General features: G+C 38.1%; 1 protein-coding gene across 3 annotated transcripts in view; it reads left to right on the forward strand.

The window, feature by feature from the left end:
- The first annotated feature begins 5,443 nt into the window (after window positions 1-5,443).
- Window positions 5,444-20,213, forward strand: part of KIF1B (kinesin family member 1B) — an 89,689-nt gene continuing 74,919 nt past the window's right edge. For all 3 annotated transcript variants that reach the window (XM_035901903.1, XM_009646441.2, XM_009646442.2), the window contains exon 1: window positions 5,444-5,626. In XM_035901903.1, the coding sequence (XP_035757796.1) occupies window positions 5,521-5,626 (106 nt within the window). In that variant the 5' untranslated portion in view covers window positions 5,444-5,520. The remainder of the gene's footprint in view (window positions 5,627-20,213) is intronic.

Genomic DNA, 20,213 nt, shown 5'->3' on the forward strand with positions numbered 1-20,213 from the left:
TTGCCTGATGATATACTTGTCCCCCGGGACGCTTCCTTCCCCTTTCCCCCGGGCGCTCCGAGCCATGGCGGTGTGGCCGCTTCCCGTCCTTTCCTCGTCTGAATCCCGTCCGCTGCGTGGGTCGCGAATATCGCCGCATTTCGCCGCCCTTTTTCTCCTTTCTAGCTCAGATGAGGCGAAGGCGATAATTGCTTGTGCAGGAGGGAGGCATAGTCCCTCAACCAGCTGGAAGATGTAAGAATGTAAAAGGATTGTGGTTTTGAGGGTGTTTTTTGTGGACCTGTAGGTAGTGGATCTGTCCCTGGATTCAGTACAGCACAATTCCTGAGGCAGCCATATTGGGATGATGATCTGACAATCCTCTGAGCTAAGTCAGGAGGCAGGCGTCAGGAGACGGGATGACAGGCCTGGTAGTTCTGGGGTCATTGGCAGAATATGGGTATTAAACTGAGGCTGGAGAGCTAGAATTCACCAGAAGCAGATGAGGAATTTGTATGTGTTCTCTGAAATACATTCATACCAAATTCTAAAGTATATTTGTTTCCACTTCCAGCTCCTTCTTAGTTCAGTTCTTTTTGTTATTGCACAATCCATCCAGTACATTGGTGTGTTGATAAATAGCCATATGTTTATACGATCAGGTTTTCAGTGCATTGCCAAGTTCTGCACCACTGTTTTATCTGGCGTCTTCGCTTAGTACAAAGATAGCAATTCATCGTGTGTGAGTTCAGCTGATGTATCAGACTGTCATCACTACCTGATCCTTAGTGGAGGACCTAAAATTGGATTTGCTGCGGTTCTCTTGTTCATAAACCCCTGCTGCTCTGAACAGCTGCTTTGCTAACTTGCCATACACTAATCTCTGTCCTTGTTCACTTTCTTTCTTTAGAGCTGTTACAAGCAATGTTTTTTTGTTTAAAAGTTATCGCATTCTCTGGTAGGCGTACCTATGCAAACATGATACAATAGCTGGCTATGTTTAAATAAAAGCGATGCTTCTTCATTTGAGTTGTGTGGTGGGTTTTTAAATTTCTTTTAGTTTGAATCTAGAGATGCAGATTCTGGACATTGTTTTTGTAACCACTTTGAACTTGTTGCAAACTTCTCTGAATATATAAATAATAATTTGACTCTAAATCCCTACTGTGCTTGTAATTTTATTTCAAAACATAGCAATGCATTCTGTATTTTGACATTGCATAAAAAGTGGTTTGTCAGAACTTTCAAACACATCCAAGTCTTAATAAACAGCTTGTTTCTTTAAACATTTGTGTGAAAGTCCAACTCTAGTTGCAAGTGCTTTGAGACCAAGTTTGAACAACAGAAAACAGACAAGATTTAGATGATTTGTTTAATGATACACTTTAATATTAAACCTGACCGTGTGACTTAGAGGGTGGATATCTTTTAATAATAGTTTAAAATAAATGTGAAATTAATGAGTAGGATTTGCTTTTGTACTGATGGAGCTCACTAAAAAAACTCAAATATTATCTACCACCGGTTTTAGAGCCAGTGGTGTATTATGTCAAAGACTTGGGCATGTAGTTCCTTTCTTTACTTGGTTCCTGATTGGGTTCATACAGACTGAATGTTAAAAGATACACAGCTAGTAGACTCCTTCTAAGACATTAGGAGAATTATTCATTCTAGCATGGGTGGCAGCCTTCTAAGCCTATAATGAATGTATAAAAGATAGCTTTTTTTTTTTTTTTTTAAAGATTGTTCTTCTAAATCTGTACCACAGACTTTATTGCACACTTTGTTTTGCTCTGTTGCAAGTTAAGTCTCCTATTACCACTCTGTAGACAGTATTTTGTAGTAGTAAGTGATACTACTGGGAAATGTGAACCCTGAAAAACCAGTTGGAATTTATTATCTGCGATGCTATGCAGCTTGGTCTCATTTTGCCTTATTTTATCATTCTGTATGATGAGGGCAATAGTGCCTTTATAAAATGTTACAACCACTTAAAGTTGCTGATAAGTGGAAAAAACCCTCAAACCTCAAATAACTTAAATTTATGGGAAGCTTGGAAAAATATCTTGGTTTTGATTCAATTTTCCTTAACAAGAAAATTAACCTTGCATAGTGAGATGGTGTTTAAAATATCTTAAATCCATGTGCAACTACAAGGAGGCATTTTGCTTACTTCAGCTATGAAAAGTAGTAGAGTTGAGAATGAATGAGATTTAAAATTACACTACATTTAATTTTCTGTGAGCACAAAAGTTAGGGTTGGGAAAAATTGGTAATTGCAGAAGTCTACCAGTTAAATTTTTATGCTGTTGTAGGTGATCTTATGACCTGTTCTGTAAGAATTTCTTCAGAGCTATGTTTCAGACAAGGCTTTAATTTAGCTAGTGTGTATGGAGTCTATGGCAGTGTGCTTTTCATGCTTTCTTATTTTGAATATGGTGTTCAGAGGTACTCAAGAATTTTTTTAAGTAGATGATTCTTTCAATCCCATCTTCTGTTTGCCAGCTTCCTAGATATACTAGTTATCTGTAGAAATTAATGTAGTACTCTGGGAGGTATTTCTATGGAAACGTCAGAAAAAAAAATATCTTCGTATGTGAGGCTTTTCAGTAAGAAGGGCAAATAAGCTCCCTATGTTTCATAAATAATGTTATAAGAACACATTGGTTATATTATTGTTTCCTTAAAAAACAAACCAAAACAAAACCCACTTAATTAATGGCCTTACCTTTATTCATTGGTCCTTGTGGGAAGCTGACAAAATTATGGTTGTCACATTAAAATGGATATTTGGGGAAAAGAAAGAGGAGAACCGCTGAGCCAATGTCAGGTAGAGTTTCTGTGATGTGCTAAACCCTATGAAAATTCACCCTACTCGTCTTTTTCTGCAATCTGACAAAGTAAACTGTGTGACTATGAACTTGAAAATAACAGATTTTGCAGTTGATGGGTTGTTTAAGTTGTATTTCAGAAACAGAATGCTTAGTGGCCATATGCAGTAACATTCCTTTTTTCTAGCAGCAATATTCAGGGTCAGTTGAATAATACTGCTGGGATGTATCAGGATTAGTCTTGTGACTTAGCTTTTATGTGAGGGCATGGGTACTTATGCAAGGGTCATGTTAAGAAGGGAGAGCAAAAATTCCATACAGTAGATACTCAAGAAGAAGATTATAATGAAGTTACGTGTTTGATACACTTCGTAAGTAGGCACCTCTGAGCAAGAGTGGATAATGCAGTCCTCTAAAACAACCCAGAATCTCCCTTAAACTTAGAAGATCATGCAAATTCATTCCCATTACTTAATTGCTCTATTCTATGTTGAAGTTTTTAGTAAAGCTTCTTAAAATTCTGTACTAACCTGAAGTTGACTGCGTGGCTGTCTCATGAATCCTTATTCTACCAGTTTGTTGTACACTGACATTGAAATTCAGTTGTCTTGTTCCTAAAGACATTGCTATTCTTCTAGTCTGGTGAGATATCTCGGGTACCTGCTAGAGTAAGGAATGCTTTAAATTACTTCTTGGTGGAATAATTTAATTTCTGCCTTCATCATGTGATGGCATTAATGAAGTAATGCAGTTTTATTAAAAACTTATTGTACTGTGTGAAGATGTGTCTTAACTTGAATTAAGCATGTGTAAGTACTTTTACCAGCTGTAGAACTTACTTTAGAGCTGAAATGCTTCTGCTTTAGACCTGCTAGTATGTTTTGTACTTTTGTGGCACTGTGATTACGACCTTGAAATGAGCATTTCATTGGATATGTGGTGTATAGATAACCAGGAAAAAAGATGTCAAGATTTCTGGGCCATGCATGGTGATTTGTGCAGGGCAGAGTTCTGCCCATGTTAACTCAGATTCAAAATAGAAATGACTGCATCGAGTCAGACGAAAGATTCACCTAGCCCTGAATCCTGTCTTCAGCAGTGGCCATAGCAGGTATTTAGAATATAAGGATAAATCAGCCATGTAATCAGGTTTCCTCAGCATAGCCTTCCAGGTTCTGAGAGTCTGTGCCATGGAGGCTTTCCTAGCCAAGGCTGGTAGCTTTTTACTAGACTTTGATGGCTTTTTGTCTGAATCTATCTTGTTGCTTTTTGAGTCTGTTTAACTTCAGTACTGCCAGTATCCTGTGGCAATAAGTTAAACTGTTTAATTGTAGACTGACTGAAAACCTTTCTTCTAATGAAAAAGGTTGGTCAAGGACAATACAATTGAACCAATCTTTATTAGCCCTATATTGCCATACTGTTGTGGATGTGCCTTGAAGTTTGGATTGTGGGTATCAGGGATAGTTTCCTGCCAGCTAGAGTGCTCTGTCATTTGGTTGTGGTAGGATTTGAACAAATATTTTGATAATGAAGGTGAATTTACTGGTAAGCATTTGCTGAAGATGGATAGTAATACTTACCCTGAAGGCGATGATTTTTGATTATTCTTCTTCCTTTGTAGGGTAGTGTGTCCTTTAATCACTAGATATACAAGTAGTTAATGAGTTTTTATTTCCTTTGAGAAGAGAAGGCTGCAGGGAGACCTGATTGCGGTCTTTCAGTACTTAAAGGGGGCCTGTAGGAAAGATAGGGAAAGTCTTTTTAGTAGGGCCAGCTGTGACAGGACAAGGGGTAATGGTTTTAAACTGAAGCAGTGTAGGTTTAGACTGGATGTAAGGAAGAAATTCTTTACAATGAGGGTGGTGAAACCCTGGCAGGGGTTGCCCAGGGAGGTGGTGGAGGACCCATCCCTGGAACCATTCAAGACCAGGTTGGATGGGGCTGTGAGCAACCTGATCTGGTTAAAGCTGTCCCTGCTCCCTGCAGGGGGATTGGACTAGATAACTTCTAGGGGTCCCTTCCAACCCAAAACATTCTATGATTCTAAGAAGACTTTCCCAGGATTGCAAAGGATTCTTTAACGTTGCTGGGTACACCCTTTTCTCTGGAACGGTGTGTATTGAAAGTTGGTGTGATATAGCCCATCACACTTGTGTTAGTTTTAATATTATTGCTAATGCATTGTGGCAGCAAGGGTTGACAGCTAGAGAACTTAGATATGTAGTATATGGTAACTGGCTCATACTGAAATCTAAGTAGCTGTATCTTTACTGCTAAAATTATCTTTGTTAGGTTAAGCCTAACACATGTTGCAAACAGATCATCTTCATTTTGGTATTGGCATCCCTACTTTCTGGGAAGAAAACCAAGTAATGAAAACAAATATGTTTGTATACTTAAAAAGAACTGCTTCAGATGACAGAAACTCTTGACTAAGGAGATAGTGTACAGGTGCTGGTAATTGTATTTCCAGTTCTGCCTTTGAAGTAACAGCTTTCGGGGTGTGTGTTGGGGGTGTGACTGCAGAGCAGAAATTGATGTTATCAAACAACTTTGAACCTCCCTAATTTTATCAACATCTTGAATGCAATAGCTATAAATATCTAATTTATATTTTTCTCTTTAGAAAACACCAACAAGAAGGATAACTTGAAACGCTCTTGACCCCTTCACTTTCAATTGCTTGACTGCACTACAAGCAAGCAGAATGTCGGGGGCTTCAGTGAAGGTGGCTGTTCGGGTCCGGCCCTTCAATTCCCGAGAAACCAGCAAAGAATCCAAATGTATCATCCAGATGCAAGGCAATTCAACCAGTAAGTTTATTTTAATCTTGTAAGGGAGTCTTTCTCTCTCCCCTTCCTGCTTAATCATCTTTTTTGACACTAAATTGAGTACTGTGTACGTTATAGCATCTAGAATTAGTCGTTTAGAGAATCGTCTCTTCTGAGGCTGTCTTTACTAACTAGAATGTCTCTGAATTTGATTAGAAAGTCTAAATCATGAGTATCTTGATTTTGATGCAGTTTGCTTGTGGTGAGTTGAGAATTCTACAGAAGGATTAGAATACCAAAGTAAAAACCTTTTTGTTAACTTCAGTGTGTGGGAATGTCATGTGGACTGATGGATACAGGGCTACATTGCAGACCACTACATGATAATTGTTATGGTGTGTCGTAGTTTAACCCCAGCTGGCAACTAAGCACAACCCAACCGCTTGCTTATTCTCCACTGGTAGGATGGGGGAGAGAATCGGAAAAGTGAGAAAACTCATGGGTTGAGATAAAGACAGTTTAATAGGTAAAGCAAGGGCTGCACGTGCAAGCAAAGAAACCAAGGAAATTATTCCCTGCTTCCCACCAGCAGGCAGGTGCTCAGCCATCCCCAGGAAAGCAGGGCTCCATCACGCTTAATGGTGACTTGGGAAAACAAATGCCATCACTCTGAATGTCCCCCCCTTCCTCCTTCTTCCCCCAGTTTATACACAGAGCATGATGCCATATGTCTGGGGTATCCCTTTGGCCAGTTGGGGTCAGCTGTCCTGGCTGTGTCCCCTCCCAGCTTGTGCACCTGGCAGCATGGGAAGCTGAAAAGTCCTTGCCTGGTGTAAGCACTGCTCAGCAACGACTGAACCATTAGTGTGTTATCAACATTCTTATACTAAATCCAAACCACAGCACTATTCCAGCTACTAGGACGAAAATTAACTCTATCCCAGCTGCAAATAGGACATGGTGTAATTCCTGCTTGGATCTGGTGCTTTAGTCCTTGGTGTGCTTATTCTGCAGTCTGTGCCTTTGTTTAGGAGCATAGCCGAGTGAGAAAGCTGAGGGGAAAAGGAGGTCAAGTTTTATGCTTTCCAGATTAGATGTCTAAACGATGGCAAAATAACAGACTACATAAAATCATCTTATTTTCTAACCAGTTGGAAGTCTTGGAGTTCTCAAATAGTTATTGCGGGTCTAATTTGGAGGAGAAGACTCTTCTATGGGAAACTGAATATGGGAACATCATTTATTGACTGATTTTATTTTTTTTTTTTTGTTTTTAAACGTGCTTCTTGAGGTCAAGGCAGTATTGATACCATTTGCTGCAGTGTCATTGGTCATGTGTAGGCTAATAGTTATACCTATAAACTGCTCTTCTGATGTTGGTTTTTCATTGTTAGGTAATCACATAGTCACCTTGTCTGCAGCTGTGGGAAGTATCGCTCCAAGAGCACTGAGTTACTTCACTGTCTGATTACTTGAGTATTTACTCATGCTCATTAATACAAAGGAGGTTTCATACGGGCTCCTCCCTGTTTTTAGCCGAGGTTGTACTTCAGCCTGCTTCTGCAATGAAATTTAAGTCCTGGTTGTGGTCACTTCAGTTTATGGTTTTGTTGGAAGAGAGGCATTATACAGAAGAGAGCTTGCTTTTCAGCACAGTAAATTCTTATCTTTAGACCTTGTGTGGAACATTACCCAAAGAAACTTTTTTTCGGTTGGATTTAAAAATTTCCATTTCAAATGGTGTCGGGGCAGAGTGGGGAATGGGGAATGTTTAGAAGTCATCTCATGTAGAAGCAGGTGCTTGTATCCCAACGTCGCCTGTCAACCTTCAGACTGACCCAATGTAGAATGGAAGAACTATAGACTCCGTTATATGGCATTTGTTACGGAACTGTCACCAAGCTCTGAACTACAGCAGCAGCACTTGGTGCCTCTGTAATAGGTTTTCTTGCTGCTGTCATGACACGACAGCAATAATTTTAGACGCTTAAGATTTTTGAACTCCAGGAGCCTGTGGAAACAGCTTGTTTGTGGTACAATGACCAAGGGTGACCAGTAACTTCCTGGCAATTTGTCTAAGTTTGAACTGTGGTGTAGAAAAAAGACACTGGTTCTATTTCTGAATGATAGAGCTGCACTACAAAGACATGTTTTCAAGAAATGGCATCAGCTTTCAAAAGGAGAAAAATTCTTCCTGATTTATCCAATTGGAAATTTCTTTACAGCTTTTGCTATATTTTGTGCTCTGGAAATGTTCTCATCTGTAGCGTTCTATTTGAGTCCTATGGCTCTGATACAAGATCGGTGATGTGACAGATGGTCAGGTTTAAGTCATCAGGGGCCATTACAGACTGTGGGAAGGGAATCGTCAGTTGAAATACATGTTCTTACAATCTGTGGGCTATTTTTTCCCCTGTATTTCCCTCTTAGAGGAGAAATACAGAAGAAAGCAATAGACAGAGGAGTAATTTTACTCGTTGAACAGAAGAGTGTCGTATAACAAAAGATATGAATAAGGCATTGTTTGGTGGGGAAAAAACCTGAGCAGAAATATTTTCTCCAAAGTATCTTCCTCACCAAGTTGTCTGACACATGTAACTTCAAGCTGAAATTCTTCTGGTATGTTTTTAGGCTCCATGTTAGATTTGGGGGCGTAAGTACTGTTGCTATTTCTGCCAAGGATTCTTTCATTTTCATGATCCCTCAGTCATTGCAGCCTCATAGTTACATTACTGAATTCCTTATTATTAAGGTATGAACTTGTTGGCTAAAAGCCGACTACAGAAAGAGACATGAACGTATCTGACTCTGCTAACTGATGCAGCAATTTCAAAATAAAGGGAGTTCAGTAGTAACTCTAGCCTATGGAGTTCCTGCTTCATTTCTTCAAACATGCCAGTGAAATGATCAAGGCTTAGATATCTTGCCTCTAAGGAGGTTATTTTTTCATTTGTGCACTATCAAATTGACAGGAGGCGAATTTGAGAGGCTCATGATATGCGGCATAAGTGAATATTTTAAGCCTCCAACACAGTTAAAGTTCCCTTATTTTGGAATGAAAGCCTAATGGACTATTGTGATGAACAGGATTGATGAGACAGTGTGAAGTCTGATAGCTAAGAAAGGATTTTGACTGTTACTTGAACTTTAATTCTTTGTGCATTGATTGGCCAAGCTATTCTATGAATCCTTTGTGGGTCCTGAGTATAAACTTTGTCCAAGTGTGAGTTTTCTAAATGTATTGGCTGATACAAGCAGAAACTACAATACAGTGAAACTGAGGCAAAGTGCATAGGATTATTTTAAGGAAAACAGTATAGAGATACAGGTAATAAAGTGTATCACCGGTGTACTCTATTTTTTTTTTTTTAATGAAGGTATGGAAAAAAAAAAAGTGGTTTCTGACATCTATAATGAAGTATATTCTTGAAGTTGGAATGCCACCAGGGTGGTTGCCTGACATGCTGCTTTTGTTTGTCAGTTTTTATGTGAATTTGACTGTTTACAGCTTTTGGGATTGCCCATCATTCACAGTGGGCTTGCCAGCAAAGCAAAACACTGTCCTGGGTTAGAAAGCTTATTCTCAGTTTTGTTACATAGTTTAACTTTGCCTTAGAAGCAAAACGAGTGTAATTTTGTTGTGGAGGTGGTCTACAGAATTAACTTGTTATCCTATCTGGCTTTTATGTAATTTCCTAAGAGAAGATCACGACCTTTCATCGAGATCTGCAGTAGATATCTGTCTTTATAATTTCTCACTGTTTAAAAAATTACAGTGTAGCTGAATACTATATATGTCTTAACTGCAGAAAAAGAGAGCTCTTACGGAGGTCTTTAACCCACAATGTTAAGAGCACTTATTGTGAGTAATTGCAACTTCTTTTTTTCTGTCAGAATGATGCACAATATGGGAATTTTGAAATCACAACTTGAAAAATAGTTTCTTTTTTTTTGTCTACTATTCTAAGACAATAGGACTAAATTTGTTTTTTTCCCACTTTATGGTTGCAAAGGTATTGATCTGCAGTAATACAGTGTCTTGCACTTAATTGTCAGTCTTTATGCTTTTAAAATGTATGTTGCAAAAATGAAATTCTGCAGTCCAGCTGAAGTCACATGTGCTGACTGCATTAAGGGGCTGGTATTTTGGCAGAAGGCCTGTGCTGCTCAGATCATATCTAATTGCAGATGGTATCTGTTTGAACGATACTGCCAAAAGTTCTTCAGTGGAAATGGGAGAACTGGGGGTAGGAGAATAGAAGATAGTAGCGGAATTCTTAGACAGGAGAAGTTAGAAGCTGCAAAATCCTACTACTTATGTTAATTTGGGAATGCAGAATGCTTTCAAAAGAAAAGGTAGTGTCACCATCAAATTATTAATTAAAATCCCTACCAAAACAGTAACTGAGTGGGATTCATTTAAGAAAATACCATCCTTGGGTTTTATTATTACCATTTAGATAATTCTTGTTCATTCTTAAGATATTAAGGAAAATAAGATGTATTTTTAAAAGCACCCACAATGCAAGTGGATTCAATTGACCTAACTGCTTTGTTTTCATTTGGAGTTATGTTCTGAAGAGCATACCTATATTGTTCGTTGTACAGAGGTCACTAGTAGATATGAACGTGTGCCCATCAGTCTCACGTGCACATACCCACGCAGGGTCAGGCACAGTATAGCTGTGTTTGTAGTGTTGCTCATAGTGTAGTCAGCCCTGCCAGGGTTCCCGTTGAGAGAAGAGGAAAGTTAGTGGGCTCTGAGGACTTTTTGTATTGATGATTAATTCCCAAGGGTGATCCCTCTGTTAGCAGTCCTTACTATTGGTTAGCTTGACACTGCCTAATATATTGTTTGTTTCATATTCTGGTTATTACAGAATATTTTCAAGTGAAATTTGGCGTCAGTGGACTTCTAAGTTGCTTTTTGTGGTGGTGGTTTATTGATAAAATCCCACCTTATATTGAAACAGACTAAAACTTCTGAAATAACATTTTTGTTTTTTCCTCAGATATAACTTTGTTCAGTTTTGTCAATGTTTAAATAAATTTGAATATTTATTTTCTTTAAATTACTGGGTAGGCGGCTTATTGTGCTCTAGGACAAACTCACAAGCAGCTTTTTGAAATTAATAGTCCAAGAATAGATCATGGTTGTCAGCATATCTTGATTAAATATGTTTTGTCTTTACCTCCTGCTTTTTCACTTTTTTTGTTCAGAATGATTTACACCAATGCATCTTACCCACAATCTATTAACTACTTATTGTCTATCCACTCCATAAATTCCTGGTTTTGTGGTGAGTGGGAAAAAGATTCTGCTGTGTAATACATGGGAGGAAAGGTGAGCTATAAACCTGAGAGTATTTTGTGTGTCAGTGTACACATTTTTGTATCAGGTTTTGAAATGTAGCAAATATAAACAACATGGGCAGCTGCTGCCTTGGGTTATTGCAATGAAAAGCTAAGCTATTCTGTGCCAAAAGACTTCCCTAGTGTTGTGGCTTTTTCTGTTTTTGTTTGTTTTGGGGTTTTTTTTGTGGATGTGATTTGATAATCAGCTGTCTGTAAATAAAAATAAAGCATAAATAAAAACAAATGAAAATGAAGCTGAGGTTCAAGTTAGTAGCTACAAAACAACGTTTAGATATTAATCTTTAGCAAAGAGTCCAGCTAGCTTATTCTTTTAAAAAACTAAATAAGTATGGAGAAAACTAAACTAATGAAGCAGGTGAATAAGGAAGTATCCTACTTGGAATATGTCCTCTGCAATTGGTGTTAGATTAATTGCGTGCTAGATGAATGAAAATAGATTTTAGCATCTTGTGTGTGCTAGTGACAGAATAAAACAAAGTTCTCAAACTGTGGTTCATCTGAGATTATTATATATTCTGATTTGCCATAAAACATATTAATGTCAAAATGTGCCTACACAGTCTAGGTTATTTTGAAAGATATTAGTGCAACTGGATCCTCAGTTTAGGACTGAAAAGAACCTGTTTGGATTTTAACTCTGTAATATTCTCTGGGGCTTGGTAATGTTGGAAGGTTCTTTTGTGGACTGCTTAAGGTATTGGATGTTTAATGGAAATAGGCACAGTGGAGTGGTCCCATCTGCCAGTAACAATAGTCACAGCTGCTGCTGTGGACATATGGCAGCTAGGTTCTCAAGCAGGCATCCTTGGCAGCAGAAAAACTTCGGAAGGCATTCTGGAGTTAATTTGTAGAGGTTGAGGGGAAAAAAATATTTTCCTTCTAATGGTTCTTTGTTTTTTTTTTTTTCTCTCTAAGGTTTCTAAACCTCTGATCTAAACCCAAACATTTAAATTAAAAAACAATAATAGAAAAACATCTAACTTAATTTCCTTTTCTGTTTGGGTTTTTTCTATTTTCTTTTTTTTTTTTTTTTTTTTTTTTTCTTTTAAGATGTGTCCTGCTTTATGCAGTTGTTCTGGAGCAAAATAAAAATGGGTGGGAAAGCAGGACTTAACTTCAAAGGGTTTTGATTTATGGCATTTTTGTCTAAATTAGTGATAGTTGAAATATAATGCTAAAATTGCTGATATTTGAAAAATAATGCAAAAGTCAGAACTATTGAAAGGTTCATAGAGCAAGGTAACCTCATTCACCCAGTACTTTATTGGTATATTTTGCAGGGGATATTGTTGAATTTTGCCCTCTTCGTTGTTATGTAGCTCTAAAAAGTAGTAACCTCTTTCAAAGAAGCTTAATCTTAAAGGAGAAAAAAAAGTATGGTTTGCTGATCTTTTTTGTTCTGATCTAATTTTTAACTGTTTTCTGAATGAAAAGACACACTGAACAGAAAAGAAACCCTATTGTGCGTGTATGCCTTCAGGAGAATAATACGTTTGGTGTGTATTCTGTATGCATAGTTTGGATAGTTTCACTAAGGAACTCGTATCATGGAAATAATCTTTGGTCTAAATTACTGATGAGAAAAGTCCTTATGAGAAACTGTCTTTTATTTAGATGAGCACTGGGTACATGCAGATAGTAAAGCCTGGGAATTTATGTAGCATATGCTACATAGGTAGAAAAGGCAAGCAAAGGAGTTCATTGTAGCTGTCATACCCAATAACTACTTTTTTTCTTTCCTTGATGAGACATTTTCAATGTAAGTACAGAATATGTGCAAGGATTCATTGTCATAGATGGATTTAAGTCTTGACTCTCATCTGTCTGCTGAAAACTATTAATTTTAGATATCTCAAAAAAATAAGCGTACCCTATTTCTGATTATTTGTGCCTACCAAAAAGCTTTGGTTTTTAAAGCATGTCTTATGTAGTGGTTTTTCCACATAATACAGCTTGGTTTTTTTTTTTTTTTTCTTTAAGTGTTTCCAATTTTTTATATTTGCATCTTAGATGATGATGTTGTCTTGGGAAAATAAACAGCAGTGCAGATAAGTCCTTTAACCCCTACCCTGATTTTCTGGTCTGTAAATCCTCGTAACTGTGGTTAAAACTAAATGAATGCTTGTCCAATATGTTAAATACTACATTGCATTCATGGTAGATGTCGTTATCAAAACAGGCAATTTTATGGGAAGATAAACTCTTTGTCATATGGAGGATGCATGAGTTGTCTTGCATTTGAGGTTGAATTGAGAATTGGTTTCAAGGACAAGTCCAAGAAGTCCCAGTAGTAGAGATTACCCAAGTGCTTCTAATGACTGTCCTGCTACCAATTACTGTATTTGTTGCAAGTCCTGTAACAAGCAAGAGAAGGCTTGAATGCAAGTTTGTCTCAAAGAGAAAATGGAGGCAATTGCTATTCTCTTTAAACAGTTGTTCCAGGAGTGGAGTTTGGCAGGGCATGACTTTTGCTTCTTTAGTTTTTGTTTTTTTTTTTTCCTAATAGTTCTGGGTCATACTAGGAGTGGGAGTCATAAAATGGTAACACAGGTAATGCTCAATGCAGACAACGGGCAAAGACTGTACATACGAAAACTAGAGCTCTTCGTGTTTTGCAGGATTAGGGATTTCTGTTGCTTGTCCAGAAGTCTGTCTTAATCACTGTCTCTGAATGCCCTACAATAGTGACAGTTCATACATTTTGTTAGAAGTCTTGAATATTTTTTTTTTTTGAGAAGAAAAAAGACTACTGGATTTTTTTTTTAGGTGCTTGGTTTTCCTTCTAAAGCCTCTCTCATAATTGTATAAGAATAACTTGAAGTGTTAATTCTGCACACTGTTTAAAAAAAATAAATTGATTTTGGAAGATTAGTTTGAGGAGGTGGGAGAAGATGAACAGTTAATGATTTTCTAAGTGTTAGAGGTACAAATAATGGGCCTGGAGCAAGACCGTGGAATGGCTAGGATGTTCCAGCTAATGTTAAATGCAGTTGGACTACATTTAAATAACTGTTATGGAGTTAGTACAGAACTATAATAGAAAGCGATAATATTACTAATGAAGCCAGAAAAAAGTTTTCTGTCAGTGGCGAGTGAACTGTGTGAAATGCTGCCCCTTGAGAATTAGTGCCCATTGATACAGCACTAGGGCTTTAGAGATGATTCTTTTTATCAAATGCTTAAATAATGTGCCACCTTTCAGTATGCAAGTAGAAGTAAAGGAAATGCAAATTGTCAGTGGGAACCACTTTAAGAATTGGATATTTTCACTGCGTGAATCCTTTAAGATATTGAGGCAGGCAGCACTGACTCCCCAGCATTCCAGTGCTACGTGATGTCCTCTTAATGTAGTGCTGGCCATGTGTCTGAGGGTCAAAATGGCCTTTGGAGAAGGCCATTGGCTCTTGGAGATGTAGTCAAGTAAAAGCAAGGGGTGAAGGGAGATACTGTTTTATCCACCTTGAAGCAGGAAACGTGAGGAAAGAATTCAGCTCAACCCCAAGTGCTTGGCCAACTGCATATGTAGACCTGATGTGCATCTTCTGCAATAGGACATTTTCAGGTAATCAGTTGACAATGGAAGTTTTGGAAAGGTTTGGTTCAGCTTTTCGGATAGGTAGAACAGTATGGTTCAACTAGCTCCCACTTGGTGCAAAGCCTGCTGGCATGCCGCTCTCCCAGAACACCAGCTGTAGAGATGGTATTTATAGCACTTGGATCTGTAAGAGCAGCTGAGGATGAGAGTGGCTTTCTAGCAGCTTCTGTGAGCAAGCGTTTGCTTTTCTCTGGTGCTATTGAGCCTAACTCCCTCCCCCATCCAACCTTTCTCCTAGTACAGGGTTGAAATTCCACAGTGGGGACAGAATCCGGTTGAATTCCAAATGAGCTGTTCTTAGCTTCTACTGGGTTTCCTTCCCTTTTAATGATTTGAAAAATGCAAACAATGCTTTGAAAAGCAAGCACTGCTTTACAAGCTGGAAGTGTCCATTTCCCTTCATTTATCTCTTGTAATAACAACCCTGAAAGTCTGTCTTATAAAAACAGTATAGCCATATATCTGATTACAACGTATGCCTAGGAAAGAAGCCTGTATTAAGCATGTCTTTGGGGTGTTATTCACGTTCCAGCAAATAAAGAATGCCTGCTCCACCCTGCTCTCAGTAACGAACATGTTCTCATTGTTGTCATTCCAGTCTACAGATGGCGCAGATATATTTTCCAGACCCATGCATTTTAAGAGACCGTATTTTTAACGTTAATTTGTTCTCGTGGAGTCAATTCTGAAAGCCCCAGATCTTTTGTATTGGTTAAATTGATTATTCAGCCATCATAAAATAAAACTACTGTGTACACTGATTCAAATAGTTTGAAGAAGGCACAGAAATTAATTTTTTGGTATTTGTTTCCCTGAATGTTACCCCTTCCAAAGTTCTGTCTAGACTAGTGTGGTTTTTTTTAAAATTTCTGCCTATTCCTTTACCAATGATTAATGAGAACAAAGGTGAAGACAGGACAGTACCTTTTTTGTTAGCTGTTATCTCTTAATATGTGTTGGCATTTGGTAGGAATGTGTGCTCTGTGTAGGTTACTGCTGCCACTAGGAGAATTATTTAGGCTGGTGTGAAGCCTCTTTGTGAGATGAAACCTCGTTTTATTTCATATGGAGAAATGAAAGAGGCTTTGTGCCTTCAGCATTGACAGATGCGATAGCAATATGGGAATGGAAGATGTAAACAACAGAAAGCAGGCTGTATTGCACAAATGATGGAAGTTCTGTTTCTCCACTTCCATACCTGACTTTCACTGTTATTGGATTTTATTTCTGATTGGCAATTGATAATTTGTTGTGGGTTTTTTTAATATTAATCTATGAGTCTGTTTCCCCCAAGCACAGACTGTGCATCAGCTAATCCCAGGATTTAGCCCAAGTTAATTCTGTCTGCTGGTGTTTATCTGAAGGGCAAACTGCAGTTAGCCAGTTCTTCACTGGAGTACCCTACAGTGACTAATATGTGGCGTGTCTGATGGCAGGATGCCCTGCAATGAGTCTGACTGCTAACAGAGGTGGAGCTGTTGAATCTAGTGACTTGACTTTGAATGCAATGAGGGATAAGAGAATAATTTCAATTCTTACCTCTTGTGTGCTTTGCACTCTGTTTCTCTATTCCAACAGTTGATTAGAAAGAATTGTTTGTATCCCCAGATGCTGATCTGCACATAATTTCTAACTTAGAAAATTTGTGATGTGCTGAGGAGCAGTGCTGACCAGGATGAAAACAGATTAGGTTTGGACTGCAAATTCAGTGTCATTATAATCTTATATGAGATGTAAGTGGTTAAGGAGTAGTTTTGGTCATTCTTTGTGCCTGCAAAAATATTTATGTGGCTGAGTAGATGGGAATGGAATGAGGGGGCTGATCTTGGCTATGCTTGCTTGCTTTTTTTATTTTCCTTTCTTTCTTCTCTGTAGGTTTCCCACTGTCTGTTTACTTGGTTAGTTTTAATGGAGAAGGGAAGTGTAAGTCCAGAAATAAAGGCTTGAAGTGGGAATGTGTTTGTGTATATGTTTAGGAAGGGGTGAGAAGACAGAGAATTCTGCTTCCAGTTGAGAGTATCCCAGAAGACTATAACTTTGCATCAACTCTCTCTTGTGCTCCACAGTCTGGTTGTAGTTGAAAAATGAAGTGCGTACTTGAGGTGTGCTTTTTGAATTCTACCTTCAACAAATCAGGATTGGATTGTAAGGCAAAAAAAATTGGATGTCCAACATGACAATAGGAATGTAAAGTAATACATATTACTGTTTCAGTAATGGTCTTTCAAAGTTTGTTAACAGTTTTTGCTAAAATTAAAAACTAGCGATGAATTTGATCTCATAGATTTGAAAGGTTGAAAGTGTATGTTATTTTTGTGCTAGCTGATAAAGCAGATGGTGGATGGGTTGAAAAAAGTTAATTAAGGAACAAGTAGGATGCACTGTGGAAGTACCTTATGCCAAGAAATGAAGTTGCCTGTTTAGGTACGGGCATGTTAAAATCCAAATGTTGTTTTGTGGAGATTGGTTTGTTACTGTTGACACAGCACATCTAAAATTATAATTATTTCATTGATTGTGCTCCCACTTTCTCCTTATCTTTTATTAGGCTGTAGTGTGCCTACTGTATACTTCTGTACAACGACTAATTAGTTAAAATATGTGGGTCTTATGTAATGATACAAAATTTTAGATTATTTGGTGTGAAGAAATTTGTTTTAAAACTGTTGGTTTCTTTACCTTTTGGTCAGTGATATATAGAACTCGTATGTTTGTAGTTATAGGTATTAAAAAACCCACCAAAGTTAAACAGCTAAGCAGCTAAAAAGAATCGTTTAAATGATTTGAGCTTCAGAGAATATGTGGATTACTCCTGCTTAGAGGCACCTCAGATGGTGTGGAGTAGCTCTATATGGCTTACTATATAACTGTAAGGAGAAATAAGCTTTTAAAATGCAAGCTGTCTCTCTAGGTTGGGATGGCTGTGAGTATTTAATAAACTGCTTCAAATTAAATGGTAATGCTGCATAGTTGTTCACACAGTGCACTTTTATTTGAATTTTGTATCCATTTATGGCATGTAATTACCTCTACTTATTCTATTTGCTTATCTAGGTAGAAAACTGATGTAAATATTATGCGTTAAGGTGATGCATATTATTCAAAATTACAGGAAATTCATAATTCAAATAAAGAAAAGAAATAATATGGGCGTTTATCTCTCTCAACCAAGTCGACAATTTGTAGAGTGTATTTTTAAAACATGAATATTCCCATGACTTTTTCTCAGCATTCCAGAAGTAAATGATGGACTTTAACTTAAACTGTGGTTGCTGCTTTGATCCTGGAAGAGTTTTTAGACACTACAGCAGGAAAATAGTATCTTCAGCTTGTTTCATCCTTTCCACATTTGAGTTGTGTGTAACCTTTTTCAGTAGCAACGGTATAGGAGATGGTGATTTTGTAAAATATGCCTTCCAGTTTCTGTTTGATGCAGAAACCTTAACTTGTGGAAAGCTGAAAGATTCCACATGACCTAAGAAGTTGGCCCTTGGTGAAGCAAGGGGCCTGAAAAAAGGATTGAGTTTCTCAGAAACTGGCTGCTTAGGCTAACTCCAACATTCAAAGTTGCTACCGTGCCATGCTGATGGTAACTAATTATAGCTGCAGCACAAAGCGTTAGTGTCAGTTTGCAAACAGAAGAGTTAATTGCCACATTGGACCTTTGAAATAGCAGATATACAGATTTATTCTGTAAGATAAAAAGGCCATTAATGTGTTCCTGCTGTGATCGTCTGCCTTATTGCCTTTCTCATTTCCTGAGGCTCTGTAATTAAACCATTAGCTTGGGTACCATGCCGTGAGTGTGCTGTGGTGAGAGGAGATAGATGACGACCTATTTCATGATTCACTAATACAATTCATCTTGGCCTTGCATGGTTTAAAAAACAAACAAATAACTGAGAAGCTTTTAGTGTTCTTGTGGGTATTGGAGACACTGGAAACAGTCCTCTTAATTTTTAATTCTATTTACTTCCTTGTTCAGCTGAGAACACAGCTTGCTGAATAACATGGCACACAAAATCAGTGTTACCCACTCAGACTAATTTCTGCATGATCATTCCTTTTTTTTCTCTCCCAATTCGGCATATGAACTTTGCGGATAAAGCTTACCTGTACTACAAGAAGTCTTTTAACTTCTTCAGAAATATCCATTAGCTTCCTTTAAAAGTAGCTAGATTTCACGGATTTGCTTGTCCCTCCAAAGAAGATGCTTGGTGCAATAGACACCTTCAAGTTAGGTCAGTTACTTCAGTTTGAATTGCTGGTTTCTTAGCTGCCTCACCATCTTCTTCCAGGTGTCTGATCTCGCGTTACTGTGTACCTGATCGCTTGGTTCAAACTCAGACCACATCAGACATGACTGATGTTAGTAGCTACCCACTTGGAGCTTGGTGTTCCAAATTAAGATGGTTTCAGTCCGATTGAAATCCATTGAGGTCGTAGTCTTTTCTCAATCAGTCAGCTCTGCTGGATTCATTTGCAGGCAGACTGAGAATTCTGTTAAGCCAGTGATTCTGAAAACGGAGGATGTGGAGTCTGTGTAAGAAACAGGAACGGGCATAAATAGACTTCAGGCTTGGACTAGAAGCTGAGTGAAAAGCCTGTGAGTGGATCGATCACAGCAGTGAGGGACAGCATGCAGAGTTCCTGGCAGCCAGGAGGTTTTCTCTGACTCGTTCCTGCTTCAGTGGAAGGTTTTGGCCAGGCAGCTGCATTCCCAACCTCTGACAGAGCTGCCTTGCACATTAATATCCCTTTCCTGATATGCTTCTCAAGATATGCTTTGCAAAAACAGGCATCCTAGAAAGTAGTTTTCAAAATGGTGAGCTGGTGATGGAACTTAGTGTGAAGGAGAGGAGGAAAGCCTGTCTAAGAAAATAATAATAAAAAAGGGCTAAAAGAAATAGAAGTGGAACAGGGTGGAACCACTTGCATAAATCACGGAGCCTGAACTTCACTTTTCACAAATGTGATGGATCAAATTTAAGCTTGAAGCAAGTAGGATGAAGCTGTAATGGCAAGCTTCTAGTGCCTTTCCAGACGCTAAGCCTGTTGCATAGCTAGAGATCTTGTCTTTCATGGGTGGTCAGTGTGCCTTTATGCACAGTGAGCTGGGTGGAAAAAATAGCTATTCTGATGAAATGTTTAGCTGCTTTGCTTTCATTTTGGAAGTGGTGGACTTTTCCTAGAGATTTTTAGGTTTTTTAAAAACAGTTAATGGGAAATGTGTATTTTCACGTCAAATGTGGTTTTGAATAATACTGAAATTTGTGCTGCTTGTTCTGTTTTCTGTTTCTGCCACAGTAGAATCTTAGAAGGCAATTTAACTCTTGTTTCCTTGGGCAGACCAAGTACAGATTTGCCTTGGTAAAGAGAAATGTCCTTTTTGCTTATAAAAAACAATATGAAAGTGGAGAAGAAAAAACCTGATCAATACTTGCTATTTCACTGTTGATTCTAAGAGGAGACAAATCAATCATGCCATGAAGTAAATAAGTGAGATCAAAGCTCTCTTTTGTGATTGCATTTGCACCTAGAAGTAAAACTTCACCGATGTGACACCCTGTAACCAATGCTTGGTTTTAGATTGTAGTTAAAAATGTGTTTCTTGGTCAGCAAAGATGTAGCTAGGCTTTTGCTTGTCTTTATTCCCTT

Source organism: Egretta garzetta, unplaced genomic scaffold, assembly GCF_000687185.1.
Source record: "Egretta garzetta isolate BGI_Z169 unplaced genomic scaffold, ASM68718v1 scaffold69, whole genome shotgun sequence".
Classification (NCBI taxonomy): domain Eukaryota; kingdom Metazoa; phylum Chordata; class Aves; order Pelecaniformes; family Ardeidae; genus Egretta; species Egretta garzetta.